The sequence below is a fragment of the Camarhynchus parvulus genome, chromosome 12 (genome assembly GCF_901933205.1).
Source record: "Camarhynchus parvulus chromosome 12, STF_HiC, whole genome shotgun sequence".
In the NCBI taxonomy this organism is placed as follows: domain Eukaryota; kingdom Metazoa; phylum Chordata; class Aves; order Passeriformes; family Thraupidae; genus Camarhynchus; species Camarhynchus parvulus.
This window is the reverse complement of record NC_044582.1, coordinates 5,034,544-5,061,513: the sequence shown is the minus strand read 5'-3', so window position 1 is coordinate 5,061,513 and position 26,970 is coordinate 5,034,544. Positions and strand designations below refer to the sequence as shown.

The 26,970-nt window shown below is 43.3% G+C and overlaps 1 protein-coding gene across 5 annotated transcripts in view; it reads right to left on the bottom strand.

Moving 5' to 3' along the window:
• Positions 1-26,970, bottom strand: part of SFMBT1 (Scm like with four mbt domains 1) — a 73,333-nt gene that overhangs the window by 13,802 nt on the left and 32,561 nt on the right. For all 5 annotated transcript variants that reach the window (XM_030956845.1, XM_030956842.1, XM_030956846.1 and 2 more), the window contains 12 exons: positions 23,080-23,230; positions 15,790-15,884; positions 11,059-11,299; positions 10,602-10,690; positions 9,444-9,690; positions 8,657-8,754; positions 7,783-7,884; positions 6,768-6,918; positions 4,410-4,492; positions 2,383-2,509; positions 1,593-1,706; positions 167-209 (listed from right to left, as the gene is read on the bottom strand). In XM_030956845.1, the coding sequence (XP_030812705.1) occupies positions 167-209; positions 1,593-1,706; positions 2,383-2,509; positions 4,410-4,492; positions 6,768-6,918; positions 7,783-7,884; positions 8,657-8,754; positions 9,444-9,690; positions 10,602-10,690; positions 11,059-11,299; positions 15,790-15,884; positions 23,080-23,107 (1,418 nt within the window). In that variant the 5' untranslated portion in view covers positions 23,108-23,230. The remainder of the gene's footprint in view (positions 1-166; positions 210-1,592; positions 1,707-2,382; positions 2,510-4,409; positions 4,493-6,767; positions 6,919-7,782; positions 7,885-8,656; positions 8,755-9,443; positions 9,691-10,601; positions 10,691-11,058; positions 11,300-15,789; positions 15,885-23,079; positions 23,231-26,970) is intronic.

Sequence of the window (26,970 nt, the reverse complement as noted above, 5' to 3'; positions counted from 1 at the left end):
CATCAGCAGAATCTACCAGCATTAACACAAATGGACCGTGGAATCTCTCAACCCTCAGTACAGCACTTTTACAAATCTACATCTTCCCTAACACAGCATATTTTCCAGTTGAAGAATAAAGAGAAAAAACTCAACAAAAACCAATAGCAAATAACCTGTTACTTACTGTTTCTCTGGTTGAACTACTGCAATTTTTTTCTGCTTATTTACTAAAAGAAAAAAAAAGAGCAAAATATGAGAGGCAATCAAATGAAGCATCTAGAATTTTTTATATATATATATATATATATATATGTATAGTGGACTCATTTCTTTAAGTTATAGAGCAAAAAGGATCTATGTTCCCATCACTGCAATGTCAGACAACTGACCTAGCTGCATGAGAGGTACACTGGCCCAAGTAATTTGAAGAGAACCAGAAGGTTTACTTTAACTTCCATTAAAAATTCTTTAAATGAACCATGCATATGCTCAGTTCTCAGTTTTCTATGAAATTTAACCTTCTGTGCCTCCTTATTTGCATCAGAGCCTCTAAACCACCTGTACTACCAGCCAAAAAAGGAATGAAATGCTTTCTTTTTCAGCACCCAAAGGTTATGTTCTTTGGCCCAACGTGTCACTTTACTGGCACAGTAACTTCAGCACTTTAACTTTGAAATGGAATGAAATCAGCTGGTTAGAAACACCAGTGACTTCAGCCAATTGCTATGCAGGAAATCACTGTTGCAACCAAATAATTTAGGTGGTAGGTCCACTTGCTAATTCTGGCTTTCACAACCAGGTAGTAAAACAAGGTAATGCAACATTATACCTCTTCAGCAATTCATGCTTTGGCCCCAACAAATTTCTGGATTTTTTTTTCAAATCATCTTTTATCTAATTAGGATCTCCCCCTCTTCTTCCTCATCTGCCCTTGGCAGTGCAAGCAGATTAATTTCTCTTGCTTTGACTTGCAGAAAATGACAGCTCATTTCAATATAAAAATTTTCTTATTAATGAACACTGAAGAAATTCTTCAGTTTCTCCAACCCCCATGAAACTTTAATAAACATGCCTCACTAACCAGTTGAGAGAAGACGCTTATTCTACCTACTAGTGTAGTTAAAAAGGTAGGGTTTACTCTTCAGCATTTTGTCATTAGGGATCATCACCACCTGGCCCATTGAGAAAATCAGTTTCCTTTATTTTGACTCCAAATGTGCACACAATCCACACTGCTTTGTTGTGGCATTAACTTGACTTTGCACAAGTGCACATGTAAAATCAGTATCAGAGTCAGACACAGGGCAAGAACAGCTCAGACAGAAGAAAATGCAGAGCATGGGGGGTGTTCATACACAGACAGGATTTCTTTGTTAGGCCAATGGATTGTCCCCACAGTGTGCAGGGGCCTCAAGCCAACACTGTGGGTTTGAAGTTGTAGGGCTTTCAACTGGCCCCAATGGTCAGGGGAACAGTTGTGCAACACACAGATTCTCTGTGCATGATGAATGTTTCCAAACTCAGCAATGCCAGCAGTAATTCTGCAGCAATTTGCTCTGGCAGGTCTCACCAGCTCTACCCCACCACTGCAAACAGAAGAGAACTGGTACCTATTGCTTTGCGAGGAGGCCTGAGCTGATATCCATTCGTCTCACACCAACCCACTGGAAATATATTCATTGATTCCACACTCACTATACACTCAGGGACAGGTTTCTTGGAGCCTGTTAAGAAAAGGAAAAATTGAAACAAGTCATAAAACCTCTAATTTGGTTAACACTTGCTGCATGTTTGTTAGTGAAGCTGCTTTGATTTATGGGGTATCTGGAACAAAATAACAATCATTTATTCATCCCCTTTTACTGACCAGATTCTTTCCTGACCTCATTTACTTCCTCCTACAGGCTGGAGATGGGAATTTTCCTTCTGCAGTTTAGCAGAGATGCACAGTGCATAGCAAGTGCATGCTGATGTACTTCCAATCAAGAAATGGGATTATAATGGAGAACAGCTGACACAGGCTTACTCTATCTTAATGAAGAAACTTTCCTTCCTAGGTCTGGCCAAGGCTTGCTCAGAATGCAACTCACTCATCTGTGAAACTGTCACAAGGCCCCTGCTTTCCACAAGGCCCCGCTCAGCACTTTGCATGGTGCATGAGCCCAGCCCTGACACTGCAATGCACAAATGCCATTTTTGGCTTAAATGAGCAGTGCCAGCCAAGGCAAACTGAAAACAGACAATGCAAGTGGGTTCTGACTATGATTTCATTGAGGAAACTGTGCCTTGCTGCCCATATTCTGCACACAGTGAGTTTGCTCCAAATACTCCTCAGGGGATGGCACTACAAGCAAGTGTAGTGATGGGCAAGCACTCCTCTCTCCCCCCAAACCAGCTTACCCTCCAGCTGAAGCCAGAGGTATGAATGTTTTAACTTGGTGACTGTAGCAATGCAAACTTCTTCAGGATCAACTGGGTTCACAGCCTCGAGTTTCATGTTCTCTTTAAATCCATGGTCAGAAGTTAACTAGGAAAAAGCCAGAATACTTTAGGTAAGACACCAGCTGTGTAATCCAGGATAGGATATGATATCCATGAACAGGAGCAACACAAAGCCCTCAGAGTCTGAATAACACAGAAAGATACTCAACACAGACAGAGGAGATTTCAGATAATTAGCACATTGTAAGCAAGTAAGATATATCAGGAACTACAACGAATTTAAGTTAAAAAAGGCTCTACAGACAGACCTAGCAAATAACGTATTTGTCCTCAAAAAATAAGGATGCTCAGGCTCACTGGAAGGATTGAGTGCATTCTCAGCAATCAGAAATTCTCTGCTGCTTGCCGCCTGAGTGATAAGTCTGACAAATAGTCTGACCAGGTTCTCTATTCTATCATGTTAACTTGGAAATCCACTTTACGTATGCAAATAACATTCCTGCCTCATCTGAGCTCTGGCAAGCAGAATAGGAAGCTTTTTTTTCATTTTACATTTTTTGGATAAGTAGGGTCTTACTTTATTCACCAATATAGTTTGCATTTATATATATTAAAAAAAAAATCCCTAAAACATAAGAATAGGTATTTATCCAGCTCTGGAGCTCTTGAATTAAAGATAAGAAGTACCAGCCAGACAGAGGACTCTTCTTCCCAGAGCCACTCTGCAATGTAATTACAGGATCAATACATTATGAATTCTGGAACTAGCCTACAGTGATCAACTCTTCTCAGAAAGGGATAATAAATTTAGTGACCTGTTCTAAGATGCTATAGTTTACAAGACAGAACAAGGGCAACAAGAATTCATAGCCAGCAACACTCTCTTCAAAAACTGGTAATTATTCATTCTAATTTCTCCCCCTAAGCACTGCAATAGCCCAGGTATGGTAAATGGAACTGGAAGGCAGGTGTTAATAGTATCCTTTCCTGCTTGACAAGGTATTGTGCTTTGGGGGACAGCAATACTGCCACTGAACCAACAAAAGCCCAAAATCTTGCACGTCCTTCAGGCACTGCTTAATGTAAAATGATTATTTGGTACTAATCTAAGATGACTTTGTATTGATTAATACAATAGAATTAATTTTTCAAGCTGAAAGGATGGAAGATTGAAAGAGTACCCTTAGTAAATGAAAATAAGGTCTATTAAAAGGCCCTGTTTCCACAGTTACAGGAGTGACAATGACTGATACTGTTCTATGTGTCTTCCACGGACTCTTACACATCTCAATTTCACAAAACAAACATTTATTTTCAGTCTGCTTTATCATAACTGAAACATTTGGTCCACTGCTTCCCTATCTAGGAAGCTGGCATGCAACTATTTCAGTTGACTCTCATTTATACTGTCTTATCTCTTCTGCCTCCTGAGTTATCACAGGTAAGGTGTTAAGGTGTTCAAATGTGTCCAGAGGAGGGCAACAAAGCTGGTGAAAGGCCTGGAAGGAATGCCTTATGAGGAACAGCTCAGGACTCTGGGTTTGTCCAGTTTGGAGAAAAGGAGGATGAGGAGAGACCTCATTGCTCCCTGCAGCTCCCAGAGGAGGGGACGTGCAGAGGGAGGTGCTGATCTCCAGGGACAGGATGTGTGGGAAAGCTTCCAAGGGCAGGTTCAGACTGGACACTGGGCAGCACCTCCTTACTGAGAGGGTGGTCAAACACTGAACAGGCTTCCCAGAGAGGGGCTCAAAGCTCCATCCCTGTCAGTGTTTGGACAACATCGTTAACAACACATTTTAATTTTTGCTTAGCCCGGAAGAGGGTCAGTCATTGGATGGGATAATTGATCACCGCAGGTCTCTTCCAGCTCAAATATTCTATTCTACTTGGAAAAGCAATTAAAGTAAGAAACAAAAAAGGTTCCTGTCCCTGGAATCAGGGTGTCACTGAGGCAGCAGAGAAGATTTTCAGCAGGAGAGCCTTACCAAAGGGAAGCAGCTCTGGGGAGCTGCCTCGGCCCCGCACTGTTTGAGGTAGTCAGCCCAGTCAAAGTCCTGCCCAGGGTAACCTAGGACAGCAAAGAGCCAAGGGTTAGAGTTCAACAGCTGAGACTCATTTCAAACCCACCTGACACACAGAGATTGAGATCTGTTTGGGTCACTCAAGTTTGTGAGCTGACTTAGGGCTTCAGGGAGCCATGTGAGGTCAGACCACTCCAACCTCAATCATGAATCTGCCAAGCAGACAAGGGCAGCAACTGAAACATAGGAAAGTAGTTTCACCCCTAACAGTTTCACCCATCTTAAACAGTTTCACAAAGTACAGATGAAATTCAGGAACAATTTCTGCAACTGCTGTTGTGTCAGCTCTGAAACTAATTTTTTAAAACAGAGCACTCAAAACGTGCACAATATCAACACGCTGCTCTCTCAAAGACATGTTAAACACTAAGTCATTAAAGAGAGCAGAAGGATGTGCCAAGAGCCTCATCAAGTCTGATAACAGCTGTAGATCTGCACATTCTGAAGGGAAGTGTCTTAACAAGGAGTCCATCAGGAGACAGGGAATCCTTCCAAGAAAAATTATATTCTTCTTAAGGGAAATACTTGGCTTCCCTGTGATCTAACAAAAAGCAAATAAATGAAGGGAATGGGGCCCAAAAGTGTGCTGCCATGTCAGTTTGAGGCTGGCAGTAAATTAGCAAGGACACAAGTGCTGCACTTATTCCACTCCCCTTAAAGTGACACCTGCGACAACAGTTTAAGAAATCAAACAAAATTTTAAACCCAGTGTATGAATATAGCATTAACATGACCATCTGAAATGGTACAGAGCGAAAGTTTCCCCCTGAGCCTCCTTTTCTCAAGGCATCCACTGCTCCCTCAGCTGCCCCTCACAGGACTTGGGTTCCAGCCCCTTTCCCAGTTCCATTCCCCTCCCTGGACATGCTCCAGTCCCTCAATGTCTGTCTTGTAGTGAGAGGCCCAAAACTGAAGCTACGGTTTGAGGAGTGACCTCACCAGTCCAACCTAACTTATTCTGTGACTTCTCTTCAGAAAGGGCTGAACCACAGAAAGACTTAATTATTCATTTTTCAGTTTTACCCGTGCCAGTAGGGCTCTTGAGACCTCACACAATTCAGAATGACCACCATGTGCAGGGAGATAAGAACAGAAACTTAAAATATTTGTCAGCTCCAGTCACATGCCTATAAAGGGAGATTTCACTTTATACATGCAAAATTCTAGGAAATGCTGGTCAGGCAGAGCCACTTTTCATACCTTATCCAAGCAAAAGCAGGAGACAAACATCCTACAGTCTCTGCTCCTCTGATGTAAGGAGCAGCTAAAACAAAACACTGAATTGTGAGGTGGCAAGTAAGAGAGCAGAGGACCAGGTTTTACAGTACCACTGACATTTCTAGTTTGAGAAAATGAATAAATATTTCAGCAGTGCAGGAACACTACCCTGTTCCCTTGTGTCTTGAAGCAATGTTTCAACAATCTGCAACAGTGCCTGATAGGCCATTGGTCAAAAAAATAGTTCATTAACTTCTGAGCGATAAGATAGCCGAAAAATATTATAAAATGTTGGATAACAATGTTCCATTCTGACCAGAAGCAAAAATCTAATGCAAATTACTACAGGCTTCTGATAGTATATTAATAAGTCTGAAATCAACATTTCTTTCAGGCCTGGAACACTCACTCCATCCATTCCAGTGTTCAGGTTGTTATGCATGACATCCTCAGCCTCTCTCATCCTCCCAAATCCATGCTCGTGCCTGGGAAACATCAGTTCCCCAAACTCAAACCTCCTGATTTTCAGAGCTGGATTGTCACATTCACATTTTCTGAAAAATCCCTTAGCCCAGGATTTTTCTCCTGGGAAGCTGAGAAGCCTCAGAGAAAAAGGAAAACAATAATTATCTGATTTGCTTCTCCTGTGTTTTGCTCCTTTGGAATGAGGTTGGAGATTGTTTACCAATAGGTGATTGTTTCATTGTTTTCTGGTGTGAGTTGTTTTGTCTCATTGGCCAATCAGTGCCAAGCTGTGTCAGGACTTTGGACAGAGTCACAAGTTTTCATTATTAAATTTTTAGCATTCTGTAAGTATCCTTTCTGTATTCTTTAGGACCGTATTGTTTAGTATTCTTTAATATAATATAGCATCATAAAATAATAAATGAGCCTTCTGAGAACACAGAGTCAGATTCATCATTCCTTCCCTCATCTGGGGGCAACACAAACACAACACTGCATCTTTCCTGTGCTGCTCTGTCCATTGCTTTGCCAGGTGCTGTGCTGAGCAGAGGTGAGCAGGAGGAGGCTGCACAGACATACCTGGAGGGGGGCTGAGGTGCAGCCCGTTCTTCAGGCTCCACTGCACCGGGAAGATGCCGGCGCTGTTGAGGTGACAAACGTAGCGCTGGCTGCTCGCGCGCTCCGCTCGCAAGTCATCAATTTCTATCATGAAATATTTGTCATTGTACACCTGCAGTCAGCCAAAAGAGAACCATGGGCTTTTGTGAGATGCAGATTCTGATAACTTTATTAAACAGCAGCATTGCCTGATGGAAACCCTTTACCTTGAAATACTGGGAGGGTTACGAAAAAAAAAATAAACTAAAAGAATTTTTGGGATTTATAAACCAGCGGACTCATCTGTGTTATCCAGAAACTTAACAAATATAAATAATAAAGCTTTATGTCTGAGCACTTAAAAGATAAGGTGACCTAGTGCTTTAGGGAATTTTCTTATGAAAAATGCATAGAAATTAGCATCTGTGGTCTTCCTACTATTCTATAACAAACTGCTTACTTCAACAAGGCTGAACTGCATCCTGGGATGGACTGTCACAAATAAAACCACTACACTCCTGAAGCAAATAGAAGCAGGACAAGCAAATAGCAAGAAAAGGAGCACATGATCATGTTGGAGAGTTTTCATTTCAACTTTGAAACCCCTTGTTTGGAAATCAGGCCATCTAAATGCCATGTGTACACAGTAATGACATAACCTTCACAAAATCAAAACCCCAAAAAACCATCTCCAGGTGGATACTCAGATTGTGAGGGTATATACCCAATTTTAAAAATCTGGGTTTGACAATTTTCATCATTTGATATTTTGAGCTTGTATCTTTATGGAACTTTTCCCATCCATTGAAATCCAGTGGCTTCACCACCAGCAGTTGTTTGATCAGGCAGCCTGTCCCCTGAGGGAGATGTACAAAACACATTTGGAAACTAGCTCAAGATTTTAAGATAACCAGTTAATGAGAATTCCCTGAGCATTTAGGAACAGAAGTAACAGTAGAACTGAATCTCAGCAGGACTGGTTTAAGAACTCTGGTACCTTGAGAACTGTAGCAGGAGAGATAACAAAGGGAGCCATTGGGTCCACAGCTTCCAGCTTCATGCCTTCAGAGAACGAGTGCACTCCAATCACAGGTTTATCCTGGAAAATGATGTGTTGCTCTGATTACCTGCCCCCCTCCATCAAAAAAGAGACATACCTCACATATATTAACTGAAGAGGATGAGTTTTTAAGGAGTTTTTATCAGTTCATTCCAAGAAATCAACATGTCTCAGTACCAGCAACTTCTCTGAATGAAAAGGCCAACAATGCCCCCTGAGACTGACAGTTTTTGATGAGTTTTAGGGAACTGAGTCCCTGTGACTTCTTCCTCTGCCACTCTCCACACAGCAAGCAAGATTTGATAATAAGAGTGGTCTCCTAAGTCAATAGAAATGTTTGGAGGTTTTTCCCTGTAACCCTTAGCACTCCTCATGAACTACACTAAATGAGAACTATACAGGCCTCCATTTCCAGTCTAACAGACACCTGCAGAAAAGGGCTCCTGCTCCAGAATTATCCATCTCTGTACATCACCCAACAAATTCAAGAGCAACAGCACGTCTACTTCTACTTATAGGTCCAAACAAAGCTGAGAAAAATGGACTAAGAACCTGACTAAAACATGTGAACCAGGACAACTAATGACTCACATAACTGTGATGGGTGCACTGTCTAACTAACTTACCGAGAATTGATACCAGTATGATTATTTTCCCTTATAATCACATTTTTAAACCAGAGAGAGAGCGAGGGAATAAATTTTAGAAACCAACAAAACAAAACAAGGAAAGAATTTTGGGTGGCTGACTTCCCTCAATCATTGGTCAGGAATATAGCATTTCCATAGTATCATCCACAGCATTAAACTACCTTAAAAAGATCTGTAGGAACAGATGACTCCTCTTCCTCCTCTTTCACCTTCTTCAGGATCTCTTGCCAATCTGCTTCACTCCTCAAGGACCTAATGGCTTGAGGAAAAAGAGAGGGAAAGAGTGAGTAGTCATCTTTCTTCTTCTTTTCTCTCAGACCACACAGCAATAAAGTTTGATTTGTGCCCCTCTAAACTGCCAAATTCTTTATCCCAAGGTTTCCCCTCATCAGGAAACATGTTACATCACTAGCAAGCTCACAAGCCATCCCTTTGTGTTTCTGCCACTTTTTGCCCCCCTTCTCTGATGATCTGCCCTGACATGGACATGCCTGAAAGATGTGTCCACCTCTGCCTCTGTTTCCACGCACTTGTTCCTTCTTTTAAGATTTTCATATTTTTAAATGGCAATTAAATCAGTCCAGTAGGCTTGAGGGTCTCAACTGGAAAAGCTCCTGCTGAGCAGTATTCCAAAACCATAAGGGGCTTTTTACACCCCAGGAAAACAAACATGCCAAAATTAACCAAAGTCATGAAGGCAATCCCTTCCTCACTTCTTTCCTTTGCATACACAGGAGGAAAGTTTTGACAGGCAAAAGCATTTAGAATAAGTGGGTGAAAAGTCTTGTAGGACTATTTGTGTCTTCACCTACATTTTATTAGGTACAGGACTTGTCAGATCACACAGATTATGAGAGCACCACATGCACCCAGAAGGACAACTCAGAACACTAAAGCAGCAGCCTCTACCCTCTGATCACCACATACAAGATCTGTGTTTTCAGGTACCTGAAGGTGGTTGCAGGCTGTATCCATGCTGAGCTGCCCAACCCACTTGGTGCAGGAAAGGGTCCAAATAGAAGAGCCACTGGTCAAATTTGTCCAAATCCTCCAGGCCCTCATAGCGCAGCTTGAGCCTCCCACCAACGTTTTCCACCACGGTGACGATCCAGGCTTCCAGGGAGTCCCGGGTGTTCTGCAGCTCCAGGCGGGAGCCAGGCGCGATGAGATCCAGTGGATTTTTCCCTCTGTGAAGCTACAGAAAGAATACTAATTATTCTGTACAACAGAACAAAACAAATGCCACACTTCCACCTCCTTACACACATTCTGTCTGCATAAATAAAGTATGAGCACAGAAGCACAGAAATCCATGTCCCTTCCTAACACAAGCCAGAAGTGACAATGTTCAGAATCGCTGGTGTTTGTGTCAGAGCTTCTGCACTGCCTGTAGATCCAGTCACACAATTCACTGAAGTCCTCATTACCATTTGCAGAGACATTATCATTTATATATTCCAGGTTTGAAGGAAACACGAATAACCTCTTTCTAAAACTGAGTCATCCAGCATACAAAGATGACTAGACAGAAACATACAGACAGAGCTGTTAGCTGTAATGAAGGTGTCAAAGACATTTTCCAAAAACCATTATGTTCTGTGCTTTACAACCAGACACTGATATAAGGTGCAGATACTGTTTCAAGTGCAGAGCAGGGGATAAAAAAATTGGTTCTTCACTTGCAAAGATGTAATTAAGTGAAACATTAGTAAAAAATTCCCAAACAAAACAATTCAAAGTGAAAAGAGTTAATTGAGAAAGGAGACAACATGAAAGCCAGATAAATAAAGCATTATTTTCTTAGAGCTGTATGGTGGAGGAACAGAACAGGAAGAAGACTGAAACCATAGGGAATTGAAAAAAGTCTTTTGCCAGAATTAATGAACAACCCAAACCTGCAGCAACAGATATGTTTCAGGACAACACTATAAAAATTAAATACTGTAAATAGGAAACACTACAGAGTGGAACTCTAGGGTCAACAGCATATTACAATGCTCCTTAAACTTAAAAAGGGAATTGAACTGACAGTTCAAATAAGGTCCCCCTAATGATGAAGGGCAAAGCCAAGACAAAACCCAGTGTGCAGCCCCTTGCAGCACTTACCCCCTCCAGCAAGTTAGCAGGGGCACTGCAGGCCCCCTTCAGCACCCGCTGAAGGAACTCCTCCTGGTCAGGTATCTTGTCCTTGATACCTAAGCAAACAGTGAAAGAGAAAGACTGTGATTTTTCCTGCCAGATAAAGATTATTCAGACACAAGATGTTACCACAACCTTGTATTGCCTAATTCAAGAGAATCTGCCACACACTGATAGCAACTTAAAGAAACAAAACAAAATAAAACTTAAAGGAAATGTCTAAGCAGTAGATTTTGGTGGTGATGATTAAGATAACCACAAGCCTCTGTCATGGGATTTCAGGAATGCACAGCAGATAACCTCAGATTGTCCCCACAGCAACAGCGCCTGCACACCACAGCACCCACACAGGCTGCCTGCCCGGCTGACACAGGACAACAGCACCTCTTGGTGTGCTCCCTGTGTCTGCACACAGAGCTGGTACCTTCAGGCACTTTGAGAATCTTCTTGTTCTGCTGACACCAGCCGATGGGGTGCAGGTCAGCAGTCAGGATGTCACACCAGAAGTCAGCCTTGCGGTCCTCGCCGTAGCCGTCGTAGCGCAGCAGCAGCAGCTGCCCACACGTGGTGATGATGGTGGCAACCCAGTAGGTGTTCTGGTCAGACTTGACAGCGACTTCCAGCTTCATGCCAGGGGCAAAACCATTCTGTAAACTTGTATCCACCTGAAGAGGAAGAAGATCATCACATCTGAGCACCTCTCAGAAAGATTGCTGAATAACAGAGGGAACAATTTAGACAAGTTAATTAACCAAAAGACTCAAGCCAAATGCCACCCAGCCTCTTCAGAGAAACAGCTTTACCACATTATGGGACTCAAACTGCAATGCACACAGAAACATCATTAATGAAATCTTCTTTGCATTTCAGAGTATCTTTCCAAGCTTAAAGCAATACTGTGCCATTCATTTTCTGCCCTGGACAATACCTTTCCCATCAGTAAAAGACTTTCCCCCTCACAGCCTCAGCACCATCACTTTGACTCATGTTAAATTGTGTCATTGAAGGTCTTCGGACAAAAAGCCCATTTAAAGCACATACTTGTGCCCTAGGTAACACTATCTGTCTCTTCCACCATGCTCATCTAAGAAGTCACAAACCTGCACAAAGGGCAGAATAAGGATTTTTAACCTCTCTATGCAAGAACCTAAAAAATCCTATATGCAGCGCTGTTACATAAATTGCATGGAACATAATGAGTCTGTATTCTTCATGCTTTGACAACAATAAAGCACCAGACACTGGGAGTGCTGTTTTTATGTAGGTGTGCTGTGTGCAGGTGACCAATCTGACTGCACAGGACTGAGACACTGAAACAGGAGACTAAAAAGAGAAGGCAACACCTTAAGTTTCTCATATCCCTAATTTTTCCCAAATCCCAAAACAATCCCAAAAGAGCAGATGGACCCTGTTCTGTTCTCTCTATAGAATGTTCTGATTACACTTAATTCCAGGACCTCAGTCCTAAATAAAACTCTGACATGACCATTCCCCATTCTCAGTTGGTTGTACCTCATGTTTTCTTTCTTTGTTAAGAGACCCCTCTTTCCTCTTTGAACCTACTAAAAGAAAGGCTTTCAGCATGATGCAGATGGAGCAGATATTTTCTGGGGTATTTATTCCCAGTTCTGTGCTGACAGTTCAGAAACTGCCATAGCTATTATAGTCTCATCAGCCAGCACATACTGGTTTGCTAAAAATAAAACTAAGAGAACTACACCAGAAAGAAAAGCATATGCCTGTGTTAACTGTTCATATCCTTCGGGTTAATACCCTTCACTTAGAGAAATCTCTTCTTAAAAACCTAATCAGCAGGACCCAATACCTGCAGGCATTTTGAAGTGGTATTATAGAGGGTGTCTCTTCAAAAAGACAGTTGTCTTGCTGAAGAGACAAAAAACCTTCATGTTCCGACTCCTGAGAGAAAAGCCTCGAGCTCAGCGCAGCATTTGAAGAATTGGGAAATCTGTGCTGCTCCCTTTAGCCGAGCTTTCAGCACAGCCTCCCGGCAGGCAGAGCAGGTTCCAGCAGAACCAGGAGCAGCAGGAGGAGCGCTCCCCGCAGCCGGAGCCTTTGCACACAAAGCAAAGGAGCTCCGCACACGGAGCGCTGCCCGCGCCCTCTCCCGGCAGCGCCGCCGGGCTGGGGGAGCGCCAAAAACTCCTCCAAGGAGCCTCCCGGGCCAGCCAGGGTAGGATGGGCATCCTCCAGAGCATCTCTGCTGGAGCAGCCAGTCCGACAGGGCGGCTGAGCGGGCCAGGAGCTGTGACTCCAACCCCCTCATCCCTTCCCATCGGGAGCTGCCCCCAGGCTGTGCCATGGCACAAGGCAGAGCCAGGGATGCAGCTCAGTTTGGGGGAGATGATGATAAGGAACAGATAAAAAGGAATAAGAGCATGCAAGAACACAGCAAATAAATGTGTTCAGATGATGTTGAAGACCAACTTGTTTTTCATGGTCACACATGTGTTGTGAAGGGCAGAAAGGAATTTACAAAGAGCATTTGATTCTAGAGGAAGGGTATTTAGACCTGGGGGGATAACAACACTGGCATTTATTACAGCTCATTACAGTTCTTTTTCCTGCTACGTTTTATGCCAAACAGTCACTTTGATCTTGATATTGTTTAATTTTTAAAATGCTAACAAATTAAACATTAGAACACACTTAATTTGAGAAGTAGCTTAAATTCTCCAGTGTTCTTACTCATAGCAAGGCAAAACTCTCAGAATTAATATAAGCCTACAAACTTAAAAAGTCACCTCTCCCATAAGCAAGTCCAGTGCTTTGCTAACAGGCTGTGGAAGCATGGATTACACTTCCTTAACCTGACCATGTATTCTCCTACAACATGAGTTAGGTATTTCTCACCCACAACTCACAATGGGAGCTCACTACTTCAGTATTTAAAAAGAATCAAACTAAAACCACACAGATCCATTTAAAAATTCATTTATTTTACTTAATTTATCATACATGTTCATTTGCTCTTGTGCCAATACTATTCTTCAGCTCAGAGTTTTTCACTCTGCTTTTTGGAGAGTAAAGCTTGTTAGATTTCCTGATGGTGGATTATAAAAATATGTCATTCCTAAAGTCAAGAGATTGGGACCACAGATTTGAGCTGGAGGCAATACAATCAGCAGCACAGGCACACCAGTGCCTGCCTGCTTGCCACTGACAGCCCCTCACCTGATGCACCCTGGACTCACACTAACCCTGTCTCAGGGCTGTCACAAGGACAGGCTGTCACTCTCCACTGGGAGGCAGTGAGGCTCTCTACTCCACTTTTTCCAGCACATTACCTTCCAATGGACCACAGAAACCCCCAGCATGTGACCTTGCACTCCTGCACTTCTATTAACAGCAAGACTATGATATAAATATGCTTCTCCCTCAGCCTGTCAATTCAGTGTCAGCAATAACTCCTCAGAATTTAATGCCAAGCTTATTATAGAGAACATCAGCACTGGTCTCTGGACAAATTCTAAGGAGCTCTGGTAGAAAATGCCCAATAGTTTCATTCTGAACGTGCAGGCATCTATTTCCATGCTCACTGATGACCTCCTTGGAGAGGTCCAGGCCCCCTGACCTCTCAGGACTTTGCCCAGACCACCTCATCACCATCCTCCACCACAATGTCACCTCACCAGCAACACTGCACTGTCTTCCTCACAGGCAAGGATTAATAACAATACAAAATGTGGAGATTTTTAAAACCTAATTGTATTTTTATTAACCATGGCCACAGCCACCAGACCTCAGACTCGACACACCTGAGCTGGTGTAGGTGCAGTGAGTCTTTCAAGGTGGGTCTCCTGCTAATTAACAAAATCCAGCTACAACGTTAATTCAGTTGGCCACTGCTGTAAAGCTGGCATTACAATTAGTTATATAGTGTCCAAGTTATGATAGCAGGCCTCTTTAACAGAGATCCATAGAGGTAAGCCACACCAGAGGAGACAGACCATTCCCTGTATTACTGCAAAATGCCATTGCTCTGGTTCCATGCTGTGCCCTCAGTGTGAGCTGCATGGACACCACCACTCTAAGCTGGCTCTAGCTGCAGCGTCAGTACACCCAGGAAAAATAAAACAAGCACAGTCCCCTCTCCTTCAGAAATGAGATACCTGAATTTTCACTTTGAACAAAAACCTTACAATTACATCCCAGTGTTCTCACAGCCTCTGTGAAGTCTGTATTTTCTGTGCATCTGTACTACTAACACAACTGACATATTTTAACAGGTTATTTAATAATCTTAATTTCTCCAGGTTACCCTTGAACTCAAAATGCTTTGTGATCCTTCACAAACAGACCTCAGGCTGTTTTCCTGCTGATTTAAGTTTCCTCATACTGCAAGTCATGGTGCTGGACCCAAAAGCCTGAGCACCACAGGGTGTCTTTCAAGCATTGTGTCACACACAGTCACCAGTCTGGCAGTCTGAAAGTGCTTTAATTGTTGGAAGAGAACCAACAGGTTGGACACCAGCTCTCTACAGCTCACCTTCACTGAGAGCCCTGTACAAGAAGGCAGATTTCACATTCAGATCTCCCCCAATGGGACAGTGCTCTCCAGGACTCTACCAGCAGACATTTATGATGTCCAAGGGCAAAGACAAGGGCTTATCAAGACTTCTTCCTATTCATTAAGCCTGTGATCAACAATTATCCTAATCAGTTTTCTAACCACTACAGTCAGGTGTTTGGCAGAGCTGTTATTTTCTCCTTGCCTCCTTAAGGTCTGCCATTAAAGCCTTCTCTAAGAGCACATTTGAATTCTGATGTTCAAGAACTATTCTGCCACCAGCTTTCTAAAGCTACTCCTCCATAACAGCTGTCCAGGAGTAATCACCAAAAGAAGAGACTGGATATTTTGAGGTTCTTGAGAAAAATCAAGCTTATCTTCTGGTGCAGAAAAGACCTTAACTCCTTAGATTTCAGCACTTGTGGCTGGGGTTACCCTGTGCTATGTACAGGGACGAAGACAAGAAACAGTAATAAAATGGTTAAATTCTACATTTCTCTATAAAAACCATTATTCTAGTTAGTCTTCCAAATTTGAGAGCAGTAACTCATTCAAAGAAACCCTAAACACTTTGTGTATCAAAGAAAATGCAGGAGATGCCAAGCACACACACGCTCCCTTACTCACGTGTTTAAAAGATCCATGGGGGGCTGCAGTTGCTCCTGTGTCTTCTAGATACTCATCCCAGTTGAATTCCATTTCTTCCACACTGGAACCAGCATCTGGAAGAGAAGCCAAACACTTCTGTGGCTTTAGGCTACTACAAACCACAGCAAAACCCACTTTGATTCCAAATCACTGAGTACACAAGTGTGCAGTGAACACGTTTCAAGAAATGGACATTACTTGGCCTTTGGTTGCCTGTGAACAGCACTTATAAGCTGGACTTGGTCTGGAAAACAGTGAAATCCTGGGGATTTTGGTTTAGCACCAATTTGCTTATGATTTATGAGAGGGAAACAAAGGCAGAAGAGCTCTGTATTTGTACCAACAAATATGAGAGACTCACAACTCCAGGCACACTGGACTGTTGGTGTTTTAAATTAAAATCCACCCAGGAAAGAACAGTATCACTAGTAAGAGATTTGAAAAGAAAGTCTAAAGAAATCCTTTGAAATATGACTGTGCTCTTTTTAAAGTCAGATAGTATACATTTAGCTGTTCTAAAACACCAAAAGCAAAGAGAAGGATTCAGGGTAGTTCTAAAGAAAACAACTTGAGACATAACTGAAATAAAGTCCTTTCAACTTGGTCACTTTAAAAGCCCAGCTTGTAAGGTGTAACAGCTTCTTTAGACCAAGAAAACCTCATTATGGGATGCATTTAAAGCATAAATGTGCTAAAACCACTCAAACCACAGTTCAAAGCTCACTCAGGCTGTTAGGGAAGCAAGTACCTGTACCAAGTCACACTACAGATTAGTCAAATTCTCTATTATTATTGTCAAGCCTGTACCCCAGCCCTGGGGTCTCCCCTTCAGTTCTGGCTTGGCCCCCTTCCCTGCTGCTCTCCCATTCCTATTTTCTCCAACATGTACCCACCTTGCTAAAAAGACACCAAGCAAGCCCAGGGTGGATTTCAGGTCCCCTATTTAGTTCATTTTTTCCTGCAGGAACACAGTGGGATGGCCAGTGAAGGTCCCAGCCCATGCAAGCAGCATTTTTAACCTCAACACACCAGGTTCAGGTTCAGCAGCAAAATGGGGTTGCAGTGACAGCACACAAGAGCAGAGCTTTCATTTTCATTTTCAGGCTTGGTTTCACCATCTGCCCCAGAGCTGTCTATGAATGAACAACAGAGCTTTCCCCCTCTCAGGACCAGGAAACCTGATACCTTGTTTATATTTGAAAACAGAGAAATCTCTGTGTATCACAAGCCCAAGGAGAGCTCAGCAAAGGTTACAGGACACTGGCATTTCCTACACCCCGTGCCCTTCCTAGGGCAGGCAGTAACTGATCTTTCCAGCAGCACTCGTTCAAGTAGGAAACATTACACAGAAAAAAACTGAATTTATTACCACCACGTGTCCTTATCAGCCCCCTGGACAGGCTAACAAGCTAAGTAAGCTCTGGGACAATTCCGTCTTCCAATAGAAAGGAGCAAATATTTGTCCAAAAGTCTGAGATATGTTAAATAGACTAAAAACCTACAAGTCTTGAGTTTAATAGGCTCTTTTTACCTTCAGACTGATGGTTAAGCTCATCTTTGCCTTTTCATTGTGACTCTAGGAGTTATCACTTCCCAAAACTTAAAAATGTATATTCAGTTAGCTGTTGTTTGCTGATGACATTATCTATTTTAAAAGAGGCTCTTATCTCTCCAGAACCCAACTTTGTCTGTTTTTAACCAACCACAGCTAGTTATTTTGGCCTTTCATAACTCAAAAGATTCTGAGCTTGAATATCACCATCACTTTTAAAGAATAATTTTTAACTTACTGAAGAAATTACCCAGAGAAATAAATAAGGAGTTTTATTTTGAAATTTTTTTAGGAAATAAAAGGTTAAGACACAGACCACAGTTGTTTGCAAATTAGGGTGGAGCCGATCAAAGCTTTGGCTGCAAGCCATTCTAAGAAAAACAATTTCATTGCAAAATGTTGTTAAAATAGATTAAGATTTCTCAACTCATTTCAACAGAATTTTAGTTTTATATGACCATAAAAGCGCTGAAGTTCACAGCTCCAGAATCAAAAGGCAACAAACACAAGCTCTGGTCAGGCAGGCGCAGGAGCAAATTCTGATTTTTCCTCCCACCCAAAGAAAACCATCTCACCCTTCGCATCAAAAATCCCCCGGCAGCAAGAACCCCACCCCCTCCAGCCCCAAAAAGCCCGTCCTGCCTGGGGTGACACGAAGGGAAGGGGAGCAGGGCGGGAGAGGCACCGGCCGGGCACCCGGAGCAGCAGCGCCCCACGAGTGCCGCAGGGAGCCAGGGCGGCTCCAGCCCCGCACGGCGAGTCCCCAGCCCCGTTATCATCAGATAACCGCCCAGGGGCACTTAAGCTCCTTAAATGAGCCACAGGTCACTTCACACACTGAAAGGGTCAATTAGTAACTTCTGTTGCCACTTAATTGCTACAAGGAGCTCCCAGGAAAGCCGGCTCGCCTGCTGTTTAGCGAGCCCTGCCTTGAACTGCGGCCAATCCCGGCTGGGCAGCCACGGCAGCTCCTCCGGCGCCCACCCGCTCATCCCGGGCCCCGCAGCCTGTCCCACATCCAGAGCAGCTTTCTCCGTGCCACGGCAGCTCCTGTGGCACCCACCCGCTCATCCCTGGCCCCGCAGCCTGTCCCACATCCAGAGCAGCTTTCTCCGTGCCACGGCAGCTCCTGTGGCACCCACCCGCTCATCCTGGGCCCCGCAGCCTGTCCCCCACACCCAGCGGGAGAGGTAAAACCAGCGAGAACTGCTAACTCTTGTATCTGAGCATAAAACCTCAGTCTCCTTACTTTCAAAGGATAATAGTAATCCAATGGTTTTAGGAGCCGCTCATCTTGGTGCAAATCTAAGTGAAAGTAATGGACCTCTCACTAGTCCTAAACACATTCATACTCTTAACCCTAGCAACCCTCTCCACTCCTATCCTATTTCCACTTCTATCCAACAACCTCAAGAACACCCCCAACACAATTACAAACACAGTCAAAACCTCCTTCTTAATCAGCCTAATCCCAATAACAATCTACATCCACTCCAGAACAGAAAGCCTCACCTCCTTCTGAGAATGAAAATTCATTATAAACTTCAAAATCTAAAAATAGACTTCTACTCCCTTACCCTTTTCCCCATTGCACTGTTTGTATCATGATCTATCCTACAATTTGCAACATGATATATGGCCTCAGACTCCTACATTACAAAATTTTTCACCTACCTGCTATTCTTCCTAATTGCCATACTCATCCTAAGCATTGCCAACAACCTATTTGTCCTATTCATTGGTTGAGAGGGAGTCGGAATCATGTCTTTCCTTCCAGCAGAGCTCTCTCCGTGCCAGGGCAGCTCCTCTGGCACCCACTCGCTCACCCTGGGCCCTGCAGCCTGTCCCCCCATACCCACAGGGGCTCTCCGTGCCAGGGCAGCTCCTCTGTCCCTGCTCACACTGGGCCCTGCAGCCTGTCCCCCACACCCACAGGGGCTCTCTGTGCCAGGGCAGCTCCTCTGTCCCCATTCACCCTTGGCCCTGCAGCCTGTCCCCCTCCCAGCGCGGCTCCCTCCATGCAGGGCTGGCCTGTGGTGAGGCAGGCTCAGCTTGCTCCGTCCTACACAGCACCCACAGCTCATCAGCACAGCCAAAAGCTCACTCAGAAACCCGGTTTTCATAGGAAAAACAAATAAAACCCCCCAAGAAGCCAAACCCAACCAAACCAACTCAAAAACCCAAACCATGCCCCCCTGCCCCGAAAACCAACAAAACACAAATCCCTATCGAACACTCATGGCAAATTTACTATTTTCTTTCAGGGAGCTCCTTCAGTCAGAGGGATTTTTAAAAACTTCTGCAAAAAGCACCCACAACTTATTCTGTTCATTCATTCACAAAAGCTGAACTTGTGTTCACATTTCACCAAGGTTTTACAGCTGAGGTGATCAGCCTCTCACTTCCGCCACTGAGCACAGAGCTGGGGAATTTTCCTCCCTTTTGGAGGCTACCCCAGCTGAGGTTTGTGCTTAGCCATGGTTTGAACCATCCTGTTTGCTGCTTCTTACAAACCTGCTACAGCACCCCAGGTTATTTAGCACAGCTCCTTCTGGAGCAATGTGGAACATGAAAAGCTCACAGGATAAAGCTCCAAGTGAAAATGCTGTATGAGGATTCAAAATGAGAGCAGTAAATTAGCTTTTTAATTGTGGCATGTGGTAGGACTACATAAACAAAGAAAAACCCCAAAATAAGTCTCTCTTTTTCAACATCTGAATGCAGAAGTATTCCAAAGGTGCAGCAAAGGACCATCTCTCTGGTAAGGCTTTCAGAGCCAGAATCCAATCACTTTTCTGGTTTTATGGGCAGGACAGTGGCACCAGAACAGGCCCTCCTTAAATCAAGCTTTTGAACTGTTTTGCTGGTATTTTTTGCACAGCTCCATCCTCACAGGCTGGCAGATGCCTGGAGACTCAGGACCAGTTTAATGAAGCCACATTCCTGAGGGGCCATAAGTCTGCATTAAACACCCTGATCAGACTGAGTTCAGAATGTTCAATAAAACCTCAGACATTTACAGCAGAGGTTCTTGCTACTGTGAGAAAACTTGCAAATCAGTGTGACAGATGACAACAAGCAAAACCATATTTAATGCATTTGATTCCAAAGCACAATTTATTCATCTAATTCTGCATGGGTGTACATATTTATGCCCTCTCTTTCTCCCCATATCCTTAATTACTACAAGCCCTAGATAAATTCAGCTTTCTGCTATGTGGAAACTTATTTCTCTGTATGAGACAGGATGACTGAGCAGCACATTAGCCCAGAGGCAAAGCACAACTTTGGCCAAGGCAGGGGAAGAAACCTGACACAATTCCCATCTCTCTGGCATTGCCATGCAACCAGTTTGTGACAGAAGAACTTCCAAATCAAGCTAACATTTTCTTAAGTAAAATCAGAGAAGTGTCCTACAGAGAATATTCATCCACTTTGGAGGTGAGAAAATTCTCTATATGAATATCAGCAGTTTCCTAGGCAGGTGTATCACTCCCCATTTGTCCCTATTTCTACTGGCCTTAGTGGGAACACTTCTTTCTGAATTTTATCACAAATTAAATCCTGCTGCTCTCTGATACATACAGGTAGAGAAAGAATTTGGAATTATACCATTTGGACTGGAGAATGTAGAAATATTAAGGAAGTTAGCCCTTAAAATATCTGAAATGGAAAGAGTCTACACTAGGCTGTTCTCATCTTTGGATTTGAGCTAAATTCTCACTGCAAATAACTTTCATGCATTTTTAATGTCATTTAGTTGAAGACTGTCACATTGGACATTTAAGTACATCACAATTGAAGGTCTTGCATACTTCAGCAAGGCTAACCCAAAGGTTTCTCACCCTGAAATGTAGATATAGTTCAATCTGATTTTAATAACAGTTAATCTTTTTCATCTCCACCAGCTGTGAGGCCATGAATAAATAAAGACAGGTTGGAATTTCAGGAGTTGAAAAAGACTGCGACATGAATAAAAGTTGTCTTTTCCTCTCATAGCACAAGGGAGCATCACAACCAGCAACCCTGAGCTCTATCTGGGTTCTTGGAGCCAGAGAGCCTGGATGTAAAACCAGAAAAACAGAGGAGAACCTCCAAAAGCTGCAGCAAATTATCAAGTGAAAGAAAATTACACCAGTCAAAGAATATGAAAGCAATGTTCCAGCAGTGGTTTGGACTAGTGTAACTGAAAAGCACTTCAGAAAACAATATTAGAGGGCACAACAAAACCAATGTGCTTATGCTTACACAGGTATTTGCTGAGAACTATCTCTGAATGCAAGTAAAGCTCTCATCATTTATTGTTTGCTCTTCACAGCCTCCTGTACTCAAACCTGGCACAAAAGGATGCTCAGGGAAATAGCTGCTGAGTAATTTCAAGCCAGTATCAAACCTTTCCTCAGCTATTCAAAAGCACACAGTGAGAGAGGACTCTCTGACCTGCTAGTTTTTGAGTAAGATAGAAAAATGTCAATAAAGGTTTTAAGACTGAGGGATGTGCTATTCACAGCCTGTGGACACACCACTGCTGACCATGTAAACAACTCCTCACTCTTCTTCTCCCCTCCTTACACTCTGTGACAGAAGCCTGCAGTTTCCACTAGGAAAGGAAAAACTATTTGCATGTGCCAGGAGAAATTCTGCACCCACACCCACAATGCCTTTTCTGGACTATTTGAGGATATAACATTGACAACAACTCGACTGACTTGCTGTAATTAATAATCAAAAAGCACATTTCAGGATCATAAAGCAGATGATAGCATTCTCCTAGAAAGCACTATAGATTAAAATTATGTTTAACATTTCTTCAACAACACTGATAAAAATTAGATACCATAAAGTAAAGGTAGAAAAATTACCAATAGTGAATTACCCTATGAGAAAAGGAGCTTGTAGGACAAGTACCAAAGGAAAGTAATACTCAGATAAAATCTTGGTCCAATTGTTTACACTGATAATTACAAATTAAAATTTGCTTTATATAAACTGTGATAGGTAGGGACCTCCTCAAAGAAAAAGGACAAGCCATGGCAGGCAAGACAGAGCAAATGGATGGTCCCAACCCCTACACTTCCAGAACTGTTTCAGAAAGCTGTTGGTATTCCCAGACATCCCAGTCTAACACTCTTTTGGCCTGGTGTTCCAAGATGATGCAAAACCTGAGCTGATTTCTCATAATATACCATTCTGGAGGAGGTTAGGTATTGATTTCACAAGCCTATCAAAGAGGACACACCAAAGCACTTCAGAAAAATAGGACTACAGAAAACCAGATTACAATGGCAGCAAACAGCTTCAGTTATCTGACTCTTCCAACAGCAGCAAAAGCTTGCCAAAATATTAAGAAGAAGATGAACACAAGGACAGAACTAGGTATTAACCACGGACTGATAAATGCCTTAAAATAAGTGTTAACACCACCAAGCTTTTCACAAGCCCATCTCATAGTGGTACCACAGAAAGGAAAGTCGCAGCTTCTTGAAACACAACCACCAAGGTGGGCCAGATTTTGTTTCCCTTTAAGCCAGTGGTACACCCTGCTCTGATCCAGAGCAGTAACAAACACAGCCATGATAACCCCAGAGCCAGAGCACAACCCAGAATCTGTGAACCTGGAGCCTCTCCCTGTGAACAGCACCAGGCACTGCGGGACACTCACTGTGCTCATCTTCCACATTGCTCATGCTTTTAGAGAAGCTGGCCAGGACTGTTACCTGCATCATACTGCTGTTCTCCATTCATCTCCACAGGAGCCCAGAGGCTGTTCCCAGCAGCCAGAAGCAGGGGGGTCCGAGGCTGTCACTGTTTGGTGGTCATGAGTCACCTCCTGCCTTCCACAGCAGCCAGGACATTCAGGAAGGGAGCCTGGAAAACACCGGAAAGGAACAGCTGGTAAGGAAATCTTCATGGGATCTTCAGCTACTTTTAAGATAGAATCCTAGAGTGATTTGGGTTGGAAGATCATCTCCTTCCAACCCCTGCCATGGCAGGGACACCTTCCACTATCCCAGGCTGCCCAGGTCCCATCCTACCTGGCCTCGGGCCTCACCACCCTCACAGGAAACATTTCTTCCTAATATCCAATTTACAAACTTATTCCTATTAGTAATTAAATAATTGTTTCATTATGAATGCTAGAAAGTAAGTAAAAACAGGACTAAAGCAAGCCCACCAGCTCATTAGCAGTGGATCACAAGTTTTGTTTCTTTACAAAATTCTCCACAAAAGCAAAGTTGCATAGTAAATAAGTCTAGGTGACAGGTTTCTTTAGAAATAACACACTTTGACTGACATCTTTATATGAATCAAAGAGATGAGTGGTCATAAAACCAAGATTATTGGCTTGAAAATTCTTGTAAGAAAAAGGTAATCTCAAAACCCCTTTGCATTCTTGTTGAATGTCTGTGAAGCACCTGTTTTATTTAAGTGATATACCTGGAATAATAGAGAAGACTAAAAACCAGGTTCTAAAAAACATAGGTTGTGCTTCTGAAATGAACACATTTTGAATAACAATGCTTTATAAAAAGGAAGTCCTACACATTTGAAAAGTCTCTGATTTTGAGTATTGAACAGCTATAGTGTCTATGCAGACTACCTGATAAACCTTAGAGGTACACAACACTGGTAGCTTCCTTCACACACAAATAAATCATCAAACTTGAATGGAATAAAATATCCAGCAGCAGTGCTCAGTCGTGTAGGAAGTCCAAGTACAATCAAAACTACAGGCAACTTCAGAAATTTTCATTACATGTGGAAAAAAAAATTTTGAGAGTAGCAAGAGTTATCATTAAGAGCTCCTATTGAATGGCAGCTTAATGCCACAAAAATCTACTGTGTAGAAGATACTAATAACTTTTATTCATTACAGCTTCAAAGGAATGTGTCTGGAATGGAACCCAGCTGCCAATTTCTGCTACATGCCTCTAACCTGCTCCATTCCAGCTCAGAAAGTCTGTGCTCAGCATGCAACTACAAGGTCACACATTAACTCCCACCCAGCTCTGCCTCTGTGAGAAAGGCACTGAGAAATTAAGCACAGGCTCCACTCTCACTCTCCACTGGCTCCTCACACTTGTTCCAGGCCCAGAGGTCAAAGCAGAGCAGGGTGAGGTAACTCAAGCACATGTTCCTATCCTCTCCCTGCACAGGCTGAGCTTCCATCTATTCCATCTTTTATAAAGTGATGCTGGAAGAGGATGTCACTGGCACGATGCTCAGCACACAGAGAAGAACTAACCAACAAAACACTTTTTAATCATTAATCAAAACATGTCTTGGTAATGGCCTATCCCAAATCTATCAGCTGTCACAGTGCTAAGCCAAAACAAAGGCAATGCTGTGAGCAAAGCATATATTCCACAAGTCTGAGGATATGCCACTGCTTTAGAACAGTGTATCCCTGGCAAAGTATATTCAGAATTAATCACAATTAAGCTATTTTCAGTTTATGGGATACAGTTCTCAATTAGCTTCTATAACTAAACTATGTGATGCAACTACACTTTCTTTTTTTTAACATGAGAATATTTAGGACACTACCCTCCCCACCAAAACCCCAAAACAAACCCACAAAACCAAACCCCAAGCACAAAGAGGCTGTTGATTTAGAAGATGCCAAACACTGGCAGCTCCTGTTGTAGCTGATTGATATTCTGCCCAAGTCAAGTTGGGTTGTTACTCAGGATTTCATAAGCAGTTGTGGTGTTTTATGTACACAAAATTGAGAGCACTTGTAATTAGCACCCACCGTGGCTGCTGCTTACAGTCTGGCACCCCAAAGATCATCTTTTGATAAATCTCGAGGGAAGTGGAGCACAAGTGCAGCTGGAACAGAGCTGCTTTGGAAATACTTTGGACTCTTCAGCCTCACTTCTGCATTTCAAATCTCCTTTCAGCACATGAAATATTCAGATGTTAGCAACTGGAGGCAGCATTAAAAACAGTTACAGTTCATTAAAGCCAGATGGCTCACTTGAATATGAAAAGAAATCAAACATAAGTTGGCTGTTGAATTAAAGTAAATCAGCTGGTGTCTGAGGCTTAATATCATTTTAAAACAAAGGCACACCAGACAATGGGGACAGGAGCCACCCCTTAGGACGGAGCTCCGGCAAGGATCGGCTTTCAGCGAATTCCTTCATGCCGAGGCACCCGGCAAAATCTATTTCAAACCGTGTCCAGCACGGAGCTGCTCCCGGCGAGCAGCAGGAAACCTGTCCGGGGCAGGGCAGGGCTGGGAAGGGCTCCTGCAGCACCCAGAGCCTGCTCTGCTCTGTCTGCTCCGGAGATGGGCAGGGCAGGGCTGGGAAGAGCTCCTGCAGCACCCAGAGCCTGCTCTGCTCTGCTCCGGAGATGGGCAGGGCAGGGCTGGGCAGGGCAGCACCCAGAGCCTGCTCTGCTCTGCTCCGGAGATGCGCGGCCAGGGCAGCGCGGGTCCCTGCCTTTGGTACTCTGGGGGCAGCAGGAGAGGGCTCAATGTCCTCAGGGTCCCTGTGCCCAGTCACACATTTACCCAGGCTTTTTCTCCTCGACAAACAGCAATGATGCGTTTCCTCGGAGAGGAAATGACACGTACACTTTTTCTAAAGACATTTGTAACTAATTTTTCTGTAGGACTCATGGTGGTCCCGATCCTGGAGCTGCACAGGGCAAGCTGCAGAGCACAGACCCCCCTCAATCCTAATTCCTGATGCTGCTGTGCAAAACCCACACTTCATTTGCTCTGCTTCTATTATTGCTGCAGAAACCAGCCATTCTCACCGCCTCCAAAAAGCCCACCGCTCCAAACAGCTTTTTTAAACCTTTTTCCTACTCTAACACCACTACACTCAATCGTTAATTTAGGTCTCAGCCGGCCCTTTTGCTACACGAAGATCAGATAGTGACTCCAGGGGAAAGGGGGAGCACGTTGGAATTGAGATTTGTGTGTGACTGGGTACTCGCAGGGCATACAGCTTATCAATGCATGAGCAGAGCTAAGGCAGAAATGCAGCTGCATGGGATCCTCTGCCCTAGCAGATAAGGCAGGCCTAAAACATCAGCCCTTTGGAGAGCACATCTGCGCCCACTCAGAGGGCAGAGACTCCAGCCAGCCTGACTGAGACTCTGCTTCTCCTCACTGACAGAACAAAGTCAAAAATGGAAAGGACCTCCTTGGACAACAACTTAAGTTGAAGTGTTGTATTAAAAAAAAAAATTAAATTCTACAGCGCAAAAAGAAACTAATGCAATAAAGTATGCAGGTAGGAGCCAACTTAATTTTAGCTTAAACTTAAAATGTGTAGCACTTGATTCATAAACATTTTGGAAATGCATTCCAGCTATACTGACGAGTTTCATATACTCTCAGTTAAGTGTCTTCAGCACAAAACAAGATACATTGTGCAAATTTCTCAACCAGAACCAAAATCAACAGTGCTGGAGAAAATTAATTTTCAAGCTATTCAGTGTGAGTTTAATTCACTGTTTTGTAGCAATACACTTGCAGACTCAGAAATACCCAAACTCCCACCTTAGGGTCAGTACATTTCCTTAAAACAGCCCCATTCTTTTGGGGAAAAAGCCAGAGACTCTGGCTAAGCACTGCTGCCAGCTCTGTG